Below are 15,556 nucleotides of genomic sequence, written 5' to 3'. Positions count from 1 at the left end.
GAACTGAGTCACCTATAGTCAGGCTATAGAAATGGAAGGAAGGAAGGAAGGAAGGAAAGGAAAGGAAAGGAAAGGAAGGAAGGAAGGAAGGATAGTTCTTGTTATAACCATCAAGAACATCACCAGCAAATATTTGGAAGAGAAATAGTGTTGGAAGATAACATTTTCCCCTATGTTTATCACTCAACAACTCTGCAGAAGTTTTTTAAAAAAGAACTTTCAATTTAAATATTTTGGAACGCTGAGAGAGTAAAATTCAAATCAACTTTCTCCAGGCTCCATTAGGTGTTCTAATTCTAATTAAAAGCCTCTTCAGCAGACATGTATACAGTCTTTGAACTTCCAAATTTTTCTGGGAACCCATAGCCTTATTTCAAGCCTTAGTCAACTTGGTGTGCTGAATATTCTGAAAACTGCAACTCCATGGATTCCCAGGCAGAGTAGCCATTACCAGTCCTACCAAACTGGGAGAGTGGCACTGGGAATGCACGTTCATTATGTGCAACACAACGCAAAACCTAATCTTCAGTCTTTGGTCAGACTGTGTCTCATCACCCAGAGTGTTTCTGTAACATCATCCAAGCATTGTGCTGATTGAAGGGTGGTTTTTATAGCATCTCAGCAGTGCCCAGGTGATACCCACGCATGTCTCTCAGATACCAAGTCTCTCTTGGGCTTTGGGCTCCTAAGATGCCAAGTTTTGCATTGGGAAATGCATCATCACACCATTCAATGAAGAATCCAGATCAACTTTCTGCACAGAATATTTATTAGAACCGAATGTGGCAATTTAGAATTTGCTTCAGGAAAAAAAAAAAGCAGAGAAGAACAGCACAGCAACAAAAATAACATTTTGCAATGACTTAGCGGTGCCTGTCTAAAGCAACCTTTCCGTGATACAAATCCTCAAGGAAATAGAACAACAATTCAGTTCAGTCTAAAATATCACATGCTACTTTGTGCTGTTTGTGAAACTCCACCTTTGGACAATGAATGGGAAGCAAAAGTTTGCATTGACAGGAAACCAGGAGAGAAGATAAATATTTACATTAAAAAACAAACAGACCTCACCCAACTTGGGGTTTTCTTTTTCTTTCTTATGTTCCTAAACAGCCTTGTCCAACTGAGAGGCCTTTCCAAAATGTTAAGTCTACCTTTCCCATAATTCTCAGCCAGCTAAACTCTGTGGAGGATTACGGAACATAATAGATCTGGAGGATGATGGGTAGGGCAAGGAAATAGTTTCACACCAAGGACTAATCCTTGTGAAAGTAGGAATTGTCCATCAAGTTAGATTTAATGTAGCTAAATATGACCTTCCCAGAAGCCATCAAAATATTGTCCCAGCTTTGAGACTGAATGGTCAAAGATTCTTACCTTGGTTGGTTTTTTTCCATCAACAAACATGTCAATTTGCCCTTTTAGATGAAACATTTTGTATGAATGTAATCTTTCTGTCTCAGTATTATGGGGTGAGGTCCAATTTATGTCATCTTTCACCTCTTGAACTCCTTTTTCTACCATCATTCTTAGCAAAGGAAACCACTTAAGGAGGAAAAGAGGAAAACGCATATCCAGTTTGACTGACCGTCATGCTTTTAACCCTCCCCTGGGAATCAGTGAGAGAAAATTGTGACATAGCTGCAATTAGCAAGCTGCTGTTGGCTTTGTTGTCATTTTGGAATCATGCAGTTTGTCATGCCCCTATTGGAATCTGACTCGGAGGGGGAAGCCAAACAGCTGACAGGGCGTGGGAGTGTGGCTCCATTGGCTGTGGAAGAGGTAGAGCAAGGGAGACAGAATTCAGAGGAAGACCCAGACCCACCCTCTCTTCATCCTAGGACACGCAGGGAGGAACGGAGAAGAGAGCAACATGGGTTGCGTGGCTTATGGGGGAGGAAAGGGCCCTGATTCCCTTCATTAGCTGCAGCTGGGAACACAGTGTATAAAAGAGGAAGTTGCGCACAGCAAGTTGTTGAGAGCAAATGTGAATTTATCTTGTATCGTCGTGGCTTATCTGTGTTCCTGGCGTCTTCCCAACTGTGTGAGTTTAGCCGTGCTTTCAAGTTTGAAATTCCTTCTCCTGCCCTGTCAAGTTAATTACTTCAGCTTGGTTTGTTTGGATTTTTAGTTATAGTTTGTATGTACCTTGTTTTGGACTGAATTTTCTACAGTTAAAGGCTGTTCCTGGAAGAGTTTTTCTCCAGCCAAAGGTAACCTGGACATTGGGGGCAAAGTTGGAGATAATAAAAGGACTCTTATTGCTTATTTGACTATGTTGCCTTTGTGCCACGCCCTGGGTCATCACACAGTTGGGAAGGTGAATTCTGATACCATTTTTTTGACCCTGACTTTCAAGAAAAGAATTAAGCACTTCCTCAACACTGATTGCTTCTATCGAATGAAGAAGACCTTTCCTTGGCAGCATTTGGAGAAAATGGCTTTGGGGATGTTCAACATCTCTTTCCCAATATTCCACAAACAAAATATGGGGAACCTTGTGCTCAGCACCTGCATTCATATCATAAAATAATAGTGTTGGGTTATTGGAGACGTTATAGCAGTCTCCCTCTATAGATTATCGTGTGCACGTTGCTTCATTTATTTCCAAAATATGCAAAGCTAATTCTGCTGTAGATTGAGCCTCTCTCACACACTGAGTAGTGTCCATAATCTTTTCCCATGTAATTTAAGGGATTCAACTCAGGAAAAGACTGTTTCCGTTGTTCTGCACTGGTAGTTGGAAATAGGCAATGACCCAAGTTAAAATTGACATAGTGTGCAGAAAACGGAGCCTGAAAGTGAGGCTGTGTATCTTAACTGCTTACTGTTTGTTAAAACTTCCAGTATACTCATCATAGAAAAATGATCACACATACGATATTTCCTCATATCTATAGCTATATATTCCAGATTTTTGGTTAATATACAAAAATATATTACGCTACTAACTAAATAGCCAATTGAAAGCTTCAATATAACTATCTTCACTTGAGCCTGAAAAAAATAAATGTAAAAGAATTAAAACTCAAGAATATGGCAAATAGTGGTATCTCACAAACACACTGATCCCTTTGGAGACATGATACAAATATCTAAGAAATTAACGGTAACTGATTTCCCAACATAGCATGTATAATCTCACAACAATTAAAGTTATTTATAAAATAATTATTCCCTAGAGAGGCCATTATGACAGCAGTAGACAGAAGAAGCTGCCTGATACCGAATAGGGCAATGGGACTATTTTAACTCCATGTTTTGCAAACTTGGGGGGACTTTAAATTGTGAGGACTTCCACTCCCAGAATCCCATGCTAGATGGGGAATTCTGGGGAGTTGAAATCCACACATCTTTAAGTTTTGCCAAGATTGAAAAACATTGTGTTAACTCAATAATTTCTTCTCTGGGTAAAACAAGAATAAACAAAGTAGTGACTCTCCTGGTGCTTTGGATTCCAACTCCCATCACCCTCAGCCCATGGTAAAAGACTGCAGAAGTCATAGCCTCAGTGCCTGATGTGTGGCCTTTCAAAATCAAATCAGTCCCAGGGATGCCAGAAGGCAAACTTGGAGATGAGCAAAACATTGAAATTCTCATTTCAAACAATTCTGGAGTGTTTCAAGCTCAAAAACATCCCAAAATGGCTGGGTGGTGGGGAACCCTTTTTTTGTGCCTGATGCTCGATGCCTTTGGAATCAAAATATTTTGCACACGCCTCCATTTAAAATCCTTTGCATTCAAGGCACATGTTTTTGGAACTGAGCGTTCCTAGCTGTGGCTAAAGACTTCCCAGGGATGAATGGAATAAGAAGTGTTCCTGATAAAAAATGATTCAACCTCTTTTTTTTTTTTTTTTAAACAGATGATCCTACTTCCTCTCCTTCCTGGTACCAAGCCTGCTCTTATCAGTGGCTAGCCAAGTTGAATGAATGGATATCCAAGGTACCATCGTGGAAGGAAGGACAGAAGGACTTTTGGACAAGCAACCAAGACTGGGGAGGAGCCCCCAAATGCAGTCAGTTGAAACTTGGGCAGCAATACATCCTCTTCCTTCATCGTTGTTGTTGAAGGTAAACCACTTGGCCTGCCTGAGATGAAGGAGGAATGGCTGGGGAAGAGGATGCTTGCTGGATCAAAGAGTCCTTTGGAGAACCCAGGCATACAGGTGAAGGCAGGCGTCTCTTCGGGCAGGCTGGTCCAATCCATGGAATCTAAGGAGCAAATTGGGACATGTCAACTAGGGCTGACAAGCAACAGGTAGAAGCTTGCTCAAGAGAGAGCCAACCTAGAAATAAGGACAAATTTTCTGACAACAAGAATATTTAATCAATGGAGCAGCTTGCCTCCTGGAATTGTAGATGCTTCATCACGGGAGGTTTCAAAAATAAACTAGACAACCATTTGACTTGGATAAGTCTTCTGCCTTGGGCAGGGGGTTTGGCTAGAAGACCTCCAAAGTCCCTTCCGGTGCTATGATTCCATGTTCTGTTCTCTAGGCAGGATCTGTTGTGGCCTGTCAGCTGCCGGCCAGTCCAGCAGCCGAATCAGATGGGGAGGAGGCATTGGTCAGGGTCAGCATCAAAGCAATCTGAGAGGGGGAAGAATGGAGCAGTGGGGGGAGAGAGAGAGAGAGAGAGAGAGAGAGAGAGAGAGGGGAGGCAGAGCCTGGGCCATCCATCAGCCCTGAGATGGAGAGTCAACAGCCCCCAGGTCTGGAGGTGGCTGAGGAGGAAGAGGAGGAACAGCTGGCTCCAGTGCCTGATGCCCGAATGAATAGAAGGCAGAGGAGATGAGAGCAATGGAAATCTATGGGTTGATCCTTGGGACAGAAGAGCCATCGCTGCTAACAAAGCCCCACCCTAGCTCTGGGGATAAAAGGGAGGGGGCAGAGATGAATAGATGTGGCAGACAGCTATTCATCTTCTGGCCGGACGGACTTGTTAGCCTGCTGTGGGAGAGAGACTTTTTGCCGGGACAGTGGATGTTCCTAATAAAGAAATCGGTGATAAAAGTACAGAGGGTTGGTCATGTTTGGGGAGCTGGGTCAGAACAGGATCTCTAGCAACATCCTCAGAGTTCTAGATCTCTAACCCTTGCAGGATATGCTCACCTAAAAGAGCTTCTCGTAGCACTTATCGCAGTGGACAATATCCCGATGAATGAAGATTTGATCCAAGAGATTTCCCATTGGCTTGTGGCAGATTCCACACTGCGAGAGAAAAAGTAAGACAGGTGCTCTCTACTTAGCTGTGGACATGTCTTTTGCACGCCTACATAAAATGTATGCTGCTCTGCGGCTAGACAACTAACGAATAACCAGTGGCTCCATCTGTAATGTATTTGCCGTGTGATTGAATCAGTTGTTGTTGTTAGTTGTGAAGTTGTTAGTTGTTGTCTGACCCATGGCGACCCCATGGACAACGTTCCTCCAGGCTAAAGCTTAGGAGGGCCAGGCAGAAATTGTGAGACTTAGTGATGAGGATATCCCATTATGCAGCTAGGGAGTGAAGGTTCCCACCTACTTCCTCCTCCCGACTTATTTATTTGTATCCCGTCTTTATTACTTTGAACAATAACTCAACTTAACATGCCTTGCTCCTCCTGTTTTCCCCACAGCAACAACCCTGTGAAGGGAGTTGGGTTGAGAGACAGAGAGTGATTAGCCCAAAGTCATCTAGTAGGCTTCCATGGTTAAGGTGGGACTTGAACTCATGGTCTTTTGCTTTCTAGCCTGGTGCCTTAACCATTAGACCAAACTGGCACCTCTTCATATCTCTGTGAATACCACATTTATCAGGTGCATCCTTACTTTGAAGCAGTATTCATGGCAGCTGATGTTGAGGTTCTCAATAGATATCTTGGCACAGTTGCGGATTACTCGGCCACAATAAGTACAAATATCTTCCAAAGACCTAGGAGAAAGAAGGAAGATGATGACAGTCCAAAGACAGTGGTCAATATGCTTCTAGCTTCATAGAGCTTCATGTTGAAGAAGATACACTGCTTTCTACATGACGTGCAACTCAGAGAGCTCTTATGGCCAAATCCTCTTATCAGTATGGTGCAAAATTGTTGGTGAAGTAGTGGAAGACAGATGTGTAACAAGCATATTGTCTTACTGTCATTATCTCCTGCTTTGTATGAAATTGGAAGGAGAACACTTTTTCTTTTGCCTCCCACTTTAAAAACACACACGTTGACTATAGGAACATAAATAGCAAAACCTGGGGTTGGAGTCCAAAGAGGGATCAGCCTAGAATCCCTACAGAGCCACAAACTAAGTCCAACACCCCACTTGAATTCCATTGATCTTTAGCAGTTACTAAGTGTTAGTTGAGAAAATTCCTGTGCACAGGCATAAGTAGCAATAAATCAGTTTAACTGGTTCTTTATGTGCGGATCTGATCTTTCGTTCCTGACACTAACAGACTTCTTCATAAAATTCTGCATGTGCTGGATTTCAGTCTTACAAGCTCTACTTAATTAGTATTGGCTGAATTCACACAACACATGAAAACCTAAAATCAAAAACTGTCAGAGCGTTTACAGTGGGACTCCTATTGTGAGACAACTCAGGAGCAAAACACAGGACACAGAAGCTTTGTCTTTTAACAGTGGTTTTTATACAAGATTGCTATATACATACATACATGTTTTAGGCAAATACAGGCAATCAATCAATCTTCAACTCTACACTTAGAACTATAATAGAGATAGAACATGAGAGAGAGAGAGAGAGAGAGAGAGAGACGCCCTCACATGGTCTTCCTTATATAGACAGCTTCTTAAAGTGGCACTACCCTGCTGATTCATCCTCAGCTCATCATCTTGGCTTACAGCCTTACGCAGCTGATCAACTATTAAATCTTCATTACCTTAACATTCCTGTAGCCATAGAACACTTCCCAACAATCCTTACCAAAGGTAATTCACTCAGCAAAAAACAATAGGTTCTCACAAGTTGTTGAAGCACAATACAATCCCATTTCCGCCTGATTCATGAAAACTTGGCACTTGTCTGCTTTGAAAGGGATCCCATATCAAACCACAACAAGAGCATCACGCCAACGGTTGGTTTTACCTTTTGGGAGATGTGTTATTCAGGTAGCTGGTACTGCTGTAGCTTGGATTCTCCAGTTCAGACAAGTCAACCAAGCTGCGACTGGAGAAGGAAAGAGTGAAGACTCTATAATTGTTATACAACATGACTTTAAAAAATACTAAAATCAGGAGATGTTGCTGTTTTTAATGTTCCTGAAACAGTGCTTTCTCATTAAAACTTGGGGCCCATGTAGTATTTGATAGAATGCTGCATTATTCCATGATGTCTTTCTGGAAAAGAAATTTCATCCGAAAGCAAAATAAAAAAATGCTGGGCAAAGCAGAAACATTTAATTAAAGATGAAAAAGCCCCGAAGCCTTCAAAGCCATTTGCCTACTATTGCATGCACTTGCATTTAACACCTTGCCATAAATTATGTCTGCAGAAACACAGAAAGATGACAGAAAGGCCACTTGGTGAGCCACCAAGAACACTTTCAGCAACATTGGTGGGGCAAGTATATAAAAATAAGAACAAACCCCAACTCCCTTCTACCACTGATGATGTTGCCTAGTTTGGTATTGAAATATCTGCAAGAAAACCACCAAGCTCAGAGAGCACCAAGGACCCCAGAGTTTTCCTCCTACTCCACTCTGCAAACACCAATCCCTTCTGGCACTGATGATGTTACCTAGTTAGGTAATGAAACATCTGCCAGAAAACCACCAAGCACAGAAAGCACTAGGAACCCCAAAGTCCTTTACCCCTCTTCCTTTACCCCACAAAAACATATAAAGAACAGTTGCTGGAATTGGGTATGACTAATCTGAAGGAAAGAAGGACTGGAGGTGACATGATAGTAGTGTTCCAATATGTTAGGGACTGCCACAAGGGAGTCAAGCTATTCTCCAAAGCACCTGAGCAGGGCAAGGAGCAATGGATGGAAACTGAACAAGGAGAGATTCAACCTGGAAATGAGGAGACATTTTCTGAGAACAATCAACCAATGGAGCAGTTTGCCTTCTGAAGTTGTGAGAGCTTCATCACTGGAGGCCTTCAAGAAGACACTGGACTGTCATCTGTCAAAAATGATATAGGGTCTCCAGCTTAAGCAGGGGATGGACTAGATGACCTACAAGGTCCCTTCCAACTATTCTATTCTATTCTATTCTATTCTATCCTATCCTACCACCCCCTTCCACCACTGATGATATTACCTAGTTAGGTAATGAAACTGCCAGAAACCACTAAGCTCAGAGAGGACCAAGGACCCCGAAGAGAGACCATTGGCATGCATGGTATTTAGATGCTGAAGAAGACACGAATGAACAAAAAGTACTAATGTGAAGATAATAGGAGAATGTAATAAGAGAATCCAAAGCTAAGTGTGAGCTCAAGCAAATTCCTCTGATTGACGCAAGATTTTTCTGCATTGCGAAAAGAACTGGTGCCTTTGGTTTCCTCACCTGTTGTAACGTGGGGAGGAAGACATTTCCATACTTTTGATGGATTCTTTCACAAAGAGGAGGCCTTTGCTACAGGAGGGACGAAAGAAATACACATTTCAGTGGAGGCATTGGTGGACAAGGGATGTGATATCTGGTATGTTGAAAAGCATTCTTCAGTATACTCTACCCTGATGCAGATGAATCTGATTCATAATTAGAAAAATTCTTCTGTTCAAAGGAAGCAGGGAGGTCCTTTGCCTCAGAATCAGTCAAATTCCTGAAGAGAAAGACATTTGAACATTATAATATCATGTTTACAAAAAGGCATTAAGAGTTGTTAACCTAATCCTACGTAGCTTTTTCTCTAGGGCATACAAAACATTCGCTAGACCAATATCACACTACTAACTAGGGCATACAAAACATTCGCTAGACCAATACTCGAATACAGCTCATTAGTCTGGAACCCACATTACGTATCTGATATTAACACAGTTGAGAAAGTCCAGAAATATTTCACAAGAAGAGTTCTCCACTCCTCTACTCGTTGCAGAATACCTTAGGCCACCAGACTTGAAATTCTAGACCTAGAAAACCTAGAACTACGCTGTCTTCAGTCCGATCTAAGAAAAAGTATATAAAATCATACATTGCAATGTCCTATCTGTCAATGAATACTTCAGCTTCAACCATAACAATACAAGAGCACACAATAGATACAAGCTCAAGGTTAACCGCACCAAACTTGATTGCAGGAAATACGACTTCAGCAACAGAGTGGTCAATGTCTGGAATACTCTACCTGACTCTGTGGTTTCTTCCCCAAACTCCCCAAACTTTAACCTTAGACTATCTACTATTGACCTCACCCCTTTCCTAAGAGGTCTGTAGGGGGCGTGCATAAGCGCACCAACGTGCCTACCGTCCCTGTCCTATTGTTTCTTATATGTATCCATTTCATGTATTCATAACTATGTTTATCCTTATACTTATTATCTTGTAAGCGATTGACAAATCAAATAAATCAATAAATGCTGCAGGTTCTGAGATGAGGCTCTTCACCTGCTGTAGCCTGAATGGCTCCTCACAAAATCTTTAGGAAAGGCAGTCTATATACAAAGTGGCTCTGATGCCATCTGCAGGATGATTTGAAATATTGTAAAAAGCAGAAGATTAATAATCTGCGGCTTTAATCAGAATAGAGCTGGAAGGGATCTTGGAGAACTTCTAGTGACTACTCCAATCCCCTGCTCAAGCAGGAGGCCCCATACAATTTGAGACAAGTGGTCGTCCAATCTCTTCTTAAAACCCTCCAGTGATGGAGCACCCACAACTTCTGAAGTTCCACTGGTTAATTGTCTTCACTGTTAGTAAGTTTCTCCTTAATTGCAGGTTGCTTCTCTCTTTGATCCATTGTTTCCCTCCGGTGCTTTGGAGAATAATTTGATCCCCTCTTCTTTGTGGCAGCCCCTCAAATACTGGAGTCATGCCCCCCCCCAGTCCTTTCATTCTCTAGACTCCTTAGACTACCGTAGCTTGTAGGATAGATGCATAGATAAATGGGTATTCTAAATTTAGGGGAAATTTTACTCTCTTTTCCTGTACCTTCAAATTAGTCCCTGCCGTTTCCTTGGCAAGATTTCTGAAGCGGTGATTCATTGTTTTTTTCCTGGGAGAGAATGACTGGCCCAGTTGGTTTGGTGCCCTGATTTTTTTTGTAAAGATTCCAATAATTCGTGTATTAGTTAACATTAGGGTATTCATTCTTAATCTTTACCTTCCACTCTCTGTGTCACAGATGTCCTTATAAAAAGGCACCCGGTGGCTTTTTGGAATGCTATTGCCAGCATCTCTGAAGGGGTAGTAAGACATGCTAGGAAGAAATGTAGATATGTATTAATTCAAGTCTTAACCAAAAACAAAACAAAACACAACAACAACGACAACAAATGAAATGATGTAATGAACACACAAGAAAGGGAATTCTGAAAGATAAGATCCAGACATTCTCAATATTACTCAGTTTAGTCAAATAACAGAATAACAGAGTTGGAATGGATCTTGGAGGTTTTCTAGTCCACCCCTTGCTCTACCATTTCAGACAAATTAATATCTTAAACTTACTAAAACTTCGCTTTTTTACAATGTACATCCTGGTTTTTTTTTTCCATTCTGAATTCTCTCTTTGCAAAACCATCTCACCCCAATGCAAGCCATTCTCCTACTCTTCACTGAAGGTGAGAGTTTACCAAAGATCAACCTTGTAATTCTTAGGGAAATCTTCAAGAAAACACTTATTAAAAAAAAAAAAAAAAAACCAGTTCCAGGGAATACAGCCTTGTCTTGGTTAGATCATTTTACAGCTTCAAGAAAGATCTTAATTTACTTTATATAATAGTTAAAACTTTCGTGATTTGTCATTTACTAAACTACAATGACACTAGAAATGTCACCTGTTTCTGGATCAGCTTCTGGACATATAGATTTCACACCTTAAAACCAGGGGTAGGATTCAAATTTTTTAACAACTGGTTCTGTGGGTGTGGCTTAGTTGGTGGGTATGGCTTATTGGTCATGTTATTGGCCAGGCATGGCCAACTCAACATCGCTCACATCAAGGCACGCATCTCCTCCCCTGGCCTCTCATGACTCTGGGGATGCTGCAACAGTCGTAAGTGTGAAAAATGGTCACAAGTCACTTTTTTCAGTGCCATTGTAACTTTGAATGGTCACTCCACACAAGCAAAGTACCAGCAAAGGAGGGAAAAATGACTCCAGAGGAGTTCCTGAGACAGGAAGTCTAGTCCTGCCAAGAATGTAATAAGGGTTAATGGAGAGGCAGTTTCTGTAAGCAACACCAGAATGTTTCCTTCCTGCCTTCCTTACAGGATTAGTCCAGTAATTTCTTCTAACAACTGGTTCTCCAAACTGCTTAGAATGTTAACAACTGGTTCTAGCAAATAGTTGCAAACCTGTAGAATCCCATCCCTGCTTAAAACTATGTGTGGATTTAAACATCTTCATTCATTACTCTTCATAACCTATAATTGCCCCGTTGGCTATCATAGCCTTTGATAAATATCAGAGGAGTAGGAACAGACAAAAGCTTAACCATTTTGCTTCAGAATGTTATTATCTTTGTTGTGTTGATCATTGTAATGGTGATTGGAAACCCCTTTCTTCCTTTCCTTGTTCCCTCTTGGATTTGTGTTCTTTGCCTTCTTTGTTCCTTTGTCTTGGGATATTTTATGTATGTTTTGTAATGTTCTTTGTTTTAAACATTTTTAACAATTGAAAACCACCTAGAGTCCCTGGATGTTAGGCAGCCTACAACTACTACTGATACTATTAAACAGGTGACACCAATAGTAATAAGTGCCTTGAGTGCAATCCCAACACAACTAGAGCAGCACTTGAACACCATCAGCATTGACAAATTCAGTCATCAGTCAATTGCAATAGTTGCCTTTACTTGGAACAGCGTCCATCCTGAAACAATATCTTGAACTCCATCAAACAACCACATCTGCCTATCCCAGGTCCTTGGAAAGAATTCAATAAGTAGACAGAAATGCCAAATCCAGATTGAACATCTGTCTGACTATGCAATGAACCATAGTAATGATGATGCCTTCCCCAGATTTGGCACTCTTGTGGACAACTCAGCATCTCAACAATGTTGTTCTGACTGGATGTCCAAATTAGAGAAAGCTGTCAAATTCAAGAGTGCTAGAATTTTCAATTCTAGAGATAACAGATAACAGATAATCAGAGTTGGAAGGGACCTTGTAGGTCATCTAGTCTAACCCCCCACCCAAGCGGGAGACCTTACACCATTTCTGACAAATGGCAGTCCAATCTCTTCTTGAAAGTTTCAAGTAATGATGCTCCCACAACTTCCGAGGGCAAGCTGTTCCATTGGTTGATTGTTCTCACTGTCAGAAAGTTTCTCCTTATTTCCAGGTTAAATCTCTCCTTGTTCAGTTTCCATCCATTATTCCTTGTCTGGCCTACAGGTGCTTTAGAGTAGCTTTTGACCAGATTTTCCTATGGTGGAAATCAGAATCTCACATATACATGCCTGTCTATACATACATGCACTTCCATAACTTATATTGCTCTGTTTCTGAGCAGTTTTATAAATGTATTACAATAAAGAACAAGTATCAATTAATACCAATAGCACTTAGACTTATATACCGCTTCACAATGCTTTACAGCCCTCTCTAAGTGGTTTACAGAATCAGCCTATTGACTCCAACAAACTGGGTCCTCATTTGACCCCCTCAGAAGGCTGAGTCAACCATGAGCCAGTCAGGATCGAACTCCTGGCATTGGGCAGAGTAATCCTGCAATACTGCATTCTAACCACTGCGCCATCACAGCTCTAATTATAATGCACTTATAATCAATCTACTGTACCACCATTCAGGGGTAGCATGATCTTAGTCACCCCCAAACACTTTATGAAGAATCATCTTTTTATGAACCTGAAAATTTAATAAGGCACAATGCTCCAGATATCCAAGTGCAAAGTTCTCAGATATGATTTGCAAACCATTTTTCCCCTGTTGTTGCTAAAGATGATCCAAGAAACATCACCCCAAAAAGATTACTATAACACAAGAGGCCATATGTCCATAATAAGCCTTAAAGTGCTAATTGATATGCAGGTTTAGAAATTATTAGACTTAAATAGCAATTGATGTCATGTTGAAAAGGAAGGTGATGACAGGTGAATTTATGTACCTCTATAGCTTGCTATCCTATGCTAAATGTTGATTAGCTTCTTCATAGTTCCTGCTTTCCCTTTCTAAATTCTTTAATTGGACAACTGTTCACATTGATGAGGACTTTCAATAGACAAATGCTCCCTCCAAGCCTTATGAAGATATACATCCTCTCTAGTTTAGTTTAATCTAGTTTAGTTTATTGTCATTGCATTGAAATTAAATACCATCTTCAGTGTATATTATGACTATGAAAATAAAACACAAACACACATCCTTCACATTCTATACATTGAATTGAAAATCCCTGATATTGCATTAATATTGCCCTATACAGTTGAAATCAATAGAGTTACTCTCCTGGGATAGAAGCTGTTTTTCAGCCTATTTGTCCTTGTTTTTATTATCCTGTACCATCTGCCAGATGGTAATAGTTAAAAAAAGGGGGGGCGTTCCCAGGATGAGATGGATCTTTAAGGATGTTTTGAATTTTCTTAAGGCAGCGGGAGCTATAAAGCTCTTCCAAAGAGGGGAGAGGGCAACCCATGATCTTCTGGTCAATGACGTTAACCCTCTGGAGCACTGTCCTATCGCCCACCGTGCAATCTAAAGTAGGACATTGGGCCATCTTCTCATCCCTACAATAATCTCTGATTATTACCTTCTGCTGTTGAATGGCTGGTTGTACAAGTAGGATGCTATGCCGTTGTTGAATCCCAACATTCTACAGTTGTAAAGTTGATTGTTCCTGTTTATTCCATTCCTAGACTCTGAAGATCTGATAAAATGGCCAGCTTGACGATCCAGATGTGAAAAAATCCTGAGACCAATGTCCAACACAGGGAGGATTGTAAATTGGGTTTTCTATGAATTGTCTAACATGCTAAAAGTAGGTCAGTCCCTCTGAAGAGGATTTTTTTTAAACCTCTCTCTCTCTCTCTCTCTCTCTTTCTTAGTTGGTTAGGACAATTGGTTAGAAGATTACTTTCCAGAAACTACCAGTTTAGATAATTCATAAACATGGAACATTTCTGGGAATAAGTGGCATCCTCCAGATATAAAGAGGTTAAGTGGAAACAAAAAACCACCACATCTGCCTAGGTTTGAAGAAGCCATTTCAAATAGTTTGCAAAATGACAAACTATTGTAATGCCAGCAAGGATGGAAAAGACAACCAAGATTCCAATCCGAACCATATCTACTTGGGAATTAGTGATTAGAAATAAAAGGCTCTAGTATCCAAGTAATATGCTCAGAATTATGATGAAGAAGAATATATTAAAGGAAAGAGAACATGAAAACCCTCTAAAGAAAAAAAACAAACTCTAGAAATGACTCAGAAAGAAAAAAAACATGGATAGGAATGTAAGTAGGCCATTTCATGAGTTACTTCTCATGAAAAGTGTTCAGTATAAAATAATTCTTCAAATATCACTCAAAAATATTTGGCTATTTGAAGAGAACCTGAGATAGACAAGATGTAATGGTTGTTGAGGAACCTAGAATGCCCAAATCCATTGGAAAGAACTTGGAGTGGGGGCAGAAGATAAGAAACGAGGAGAAATGGATAAACAATGCATAATAAATATCATACATTCAGTCTTAAAAACATGCCTTATCATACTTCTTTGTAACATAGCTCAATTGACAATGAAAATGCAGGTTAAATTTTCTATCAAAAGGAAAAGAGGACACAATTAAAATGATTCTAGCAAGATGCTTATGATCAACTGGCAAAGAAAATGCTCTTTGGGCATCTCCTGTTCAGGATAAGCCATGATTTATAATAATCAAGATAATAAAGGTCTCTAAAGTAAAATTAATGTCAGATTCTAAAGGGATTGAACATCACGAAACAAAAATGTAACACAATGCAAGAGAAGAAAAACACTCTAGAAATAACAGCCAAATTGCTTAGAACAAATTCATTGATTACAAGGAACATAAAAGTTAATATGCTGGAAAAAGGATGCATCAATTGACAAAAGGCATCGTAGAAAATTTTCCTATTATCTGTTTTTAGGGAAACTTCACAAGGTATGTGAATACTCTTTTAATAGTAAATCTGCTTTTGTGTGTCACACTCAGTGGGGCATGGGTATTTTTAATTCTAACATTTGTCACCCTCTGTCCATTAATAATTTCAGGTTTTTATATAATCTATGCATTCCCTTTAAGAAAAGAAAGAGATGGCTTAATCTGAAATGCTAAGACTTCAATATATTGAGACTCCAATAAATGCTAAGACTTAAATATATTGAGACTTTTTAACCCAGAGATATCATTGAGTTGAAAAGTTTGCAAAGTTATACAAGTAGGAAACAAGGTTTGAT

At 40.2% G+C, this 15,556-nt stretch overlaps 1 protein-coding gene and 1 long non-coding RNA gene across 6 annotated transcripts in view; both read right to left on the bottom strand.

The window, feature by feature from the left end:
• Nucleotides 1-748: 748 nt before the first annotated feature.
• ZNF185 (zinc finger protein 185 with LIM domain) overlaps nucleotides 749-15,556 on the bottom strand; it is a 59,731-nt gene continuing 44,923 nt past the window's right edge. For 2 of the 5 annotated variants that reach the window (XM_026674679.2, XM_087972113.1), the window contains 8 exons: nucleotides 13,885-14,043; nucleotides 10,271-10,366; nucleotides 8,681-8,770; nucleotides 8,512-8,580; nucleotides 7,085-7,165; nucleotides 5,813-5,915; nucleotides 5,114-5,212; nucleotides 749-4,214 (listed from right to left, as the gene is read on the bottom strand). In XM_026674679.2, coding sequence (XP_026530464.2) covers nucleotides 5,114-5,212; nucleotides 5,813-5,915; nucleotides 7,085-7,165; nucleotides 8,512-8,580; nucleotides 8,681-8,770; nucleotides 10,271-10,366; nucleotides 13,885-14,043 — 697 coding nt within the window. In that variant the 3' untranslated portion in view covers nucleotides 749-4,214. Of the gene's footprint in view, nucleotides 4,289-5,113; nucleotides 5,213-5,812; nucleotides 5,916-7,084; nucleotides 7,166-8,511; nucleotides 8,581-8,680; nucleotides 8,771-10,270; nucleotides 10,367-13,884; nucleotides 14,044-15,556 lie in introns of all 5 variants that reach the window. The other 3 variants (XM_087972114.1, XM_026674680.2, XM_087972111.1) reach the window with 2 other exon arrangements.
• On the bottom strand, nucleotides 10,800-11,898 carry LOC148129754 (uncharacterized). Its single transcript, XR_015750719.1, has 2 exons — nucleotides 11,796-11,898; nucleotides 10,800-10,985 (listed from the first exon to the last, which is right to left on the bottom strand). It is a non-coding gene; the product is annotated as an uncharacterized LOC148129754 (long non-coding RNA).

Source organism: Notechis scutatus, chromosome 10 (genome assembly GCF_049901735.1).
Source record: "Notechis scutatus isolate UNSWTSFEM ecotype Mainland chromosome 10, rNotScu1.2, whole genome shotgun sequence".
Classification (NCBI taxonomy): Eukaryota; Metazoa; Chordata; class Lepidosauria; order Squamata; family Elapidae; genus Notechis; species Notechis scutatus.
The sequence above is the reverse complement of the archived record's forward strand: the minus strand, read 5'-3'. Positions and strand labels throughout refer to the sequence as shown.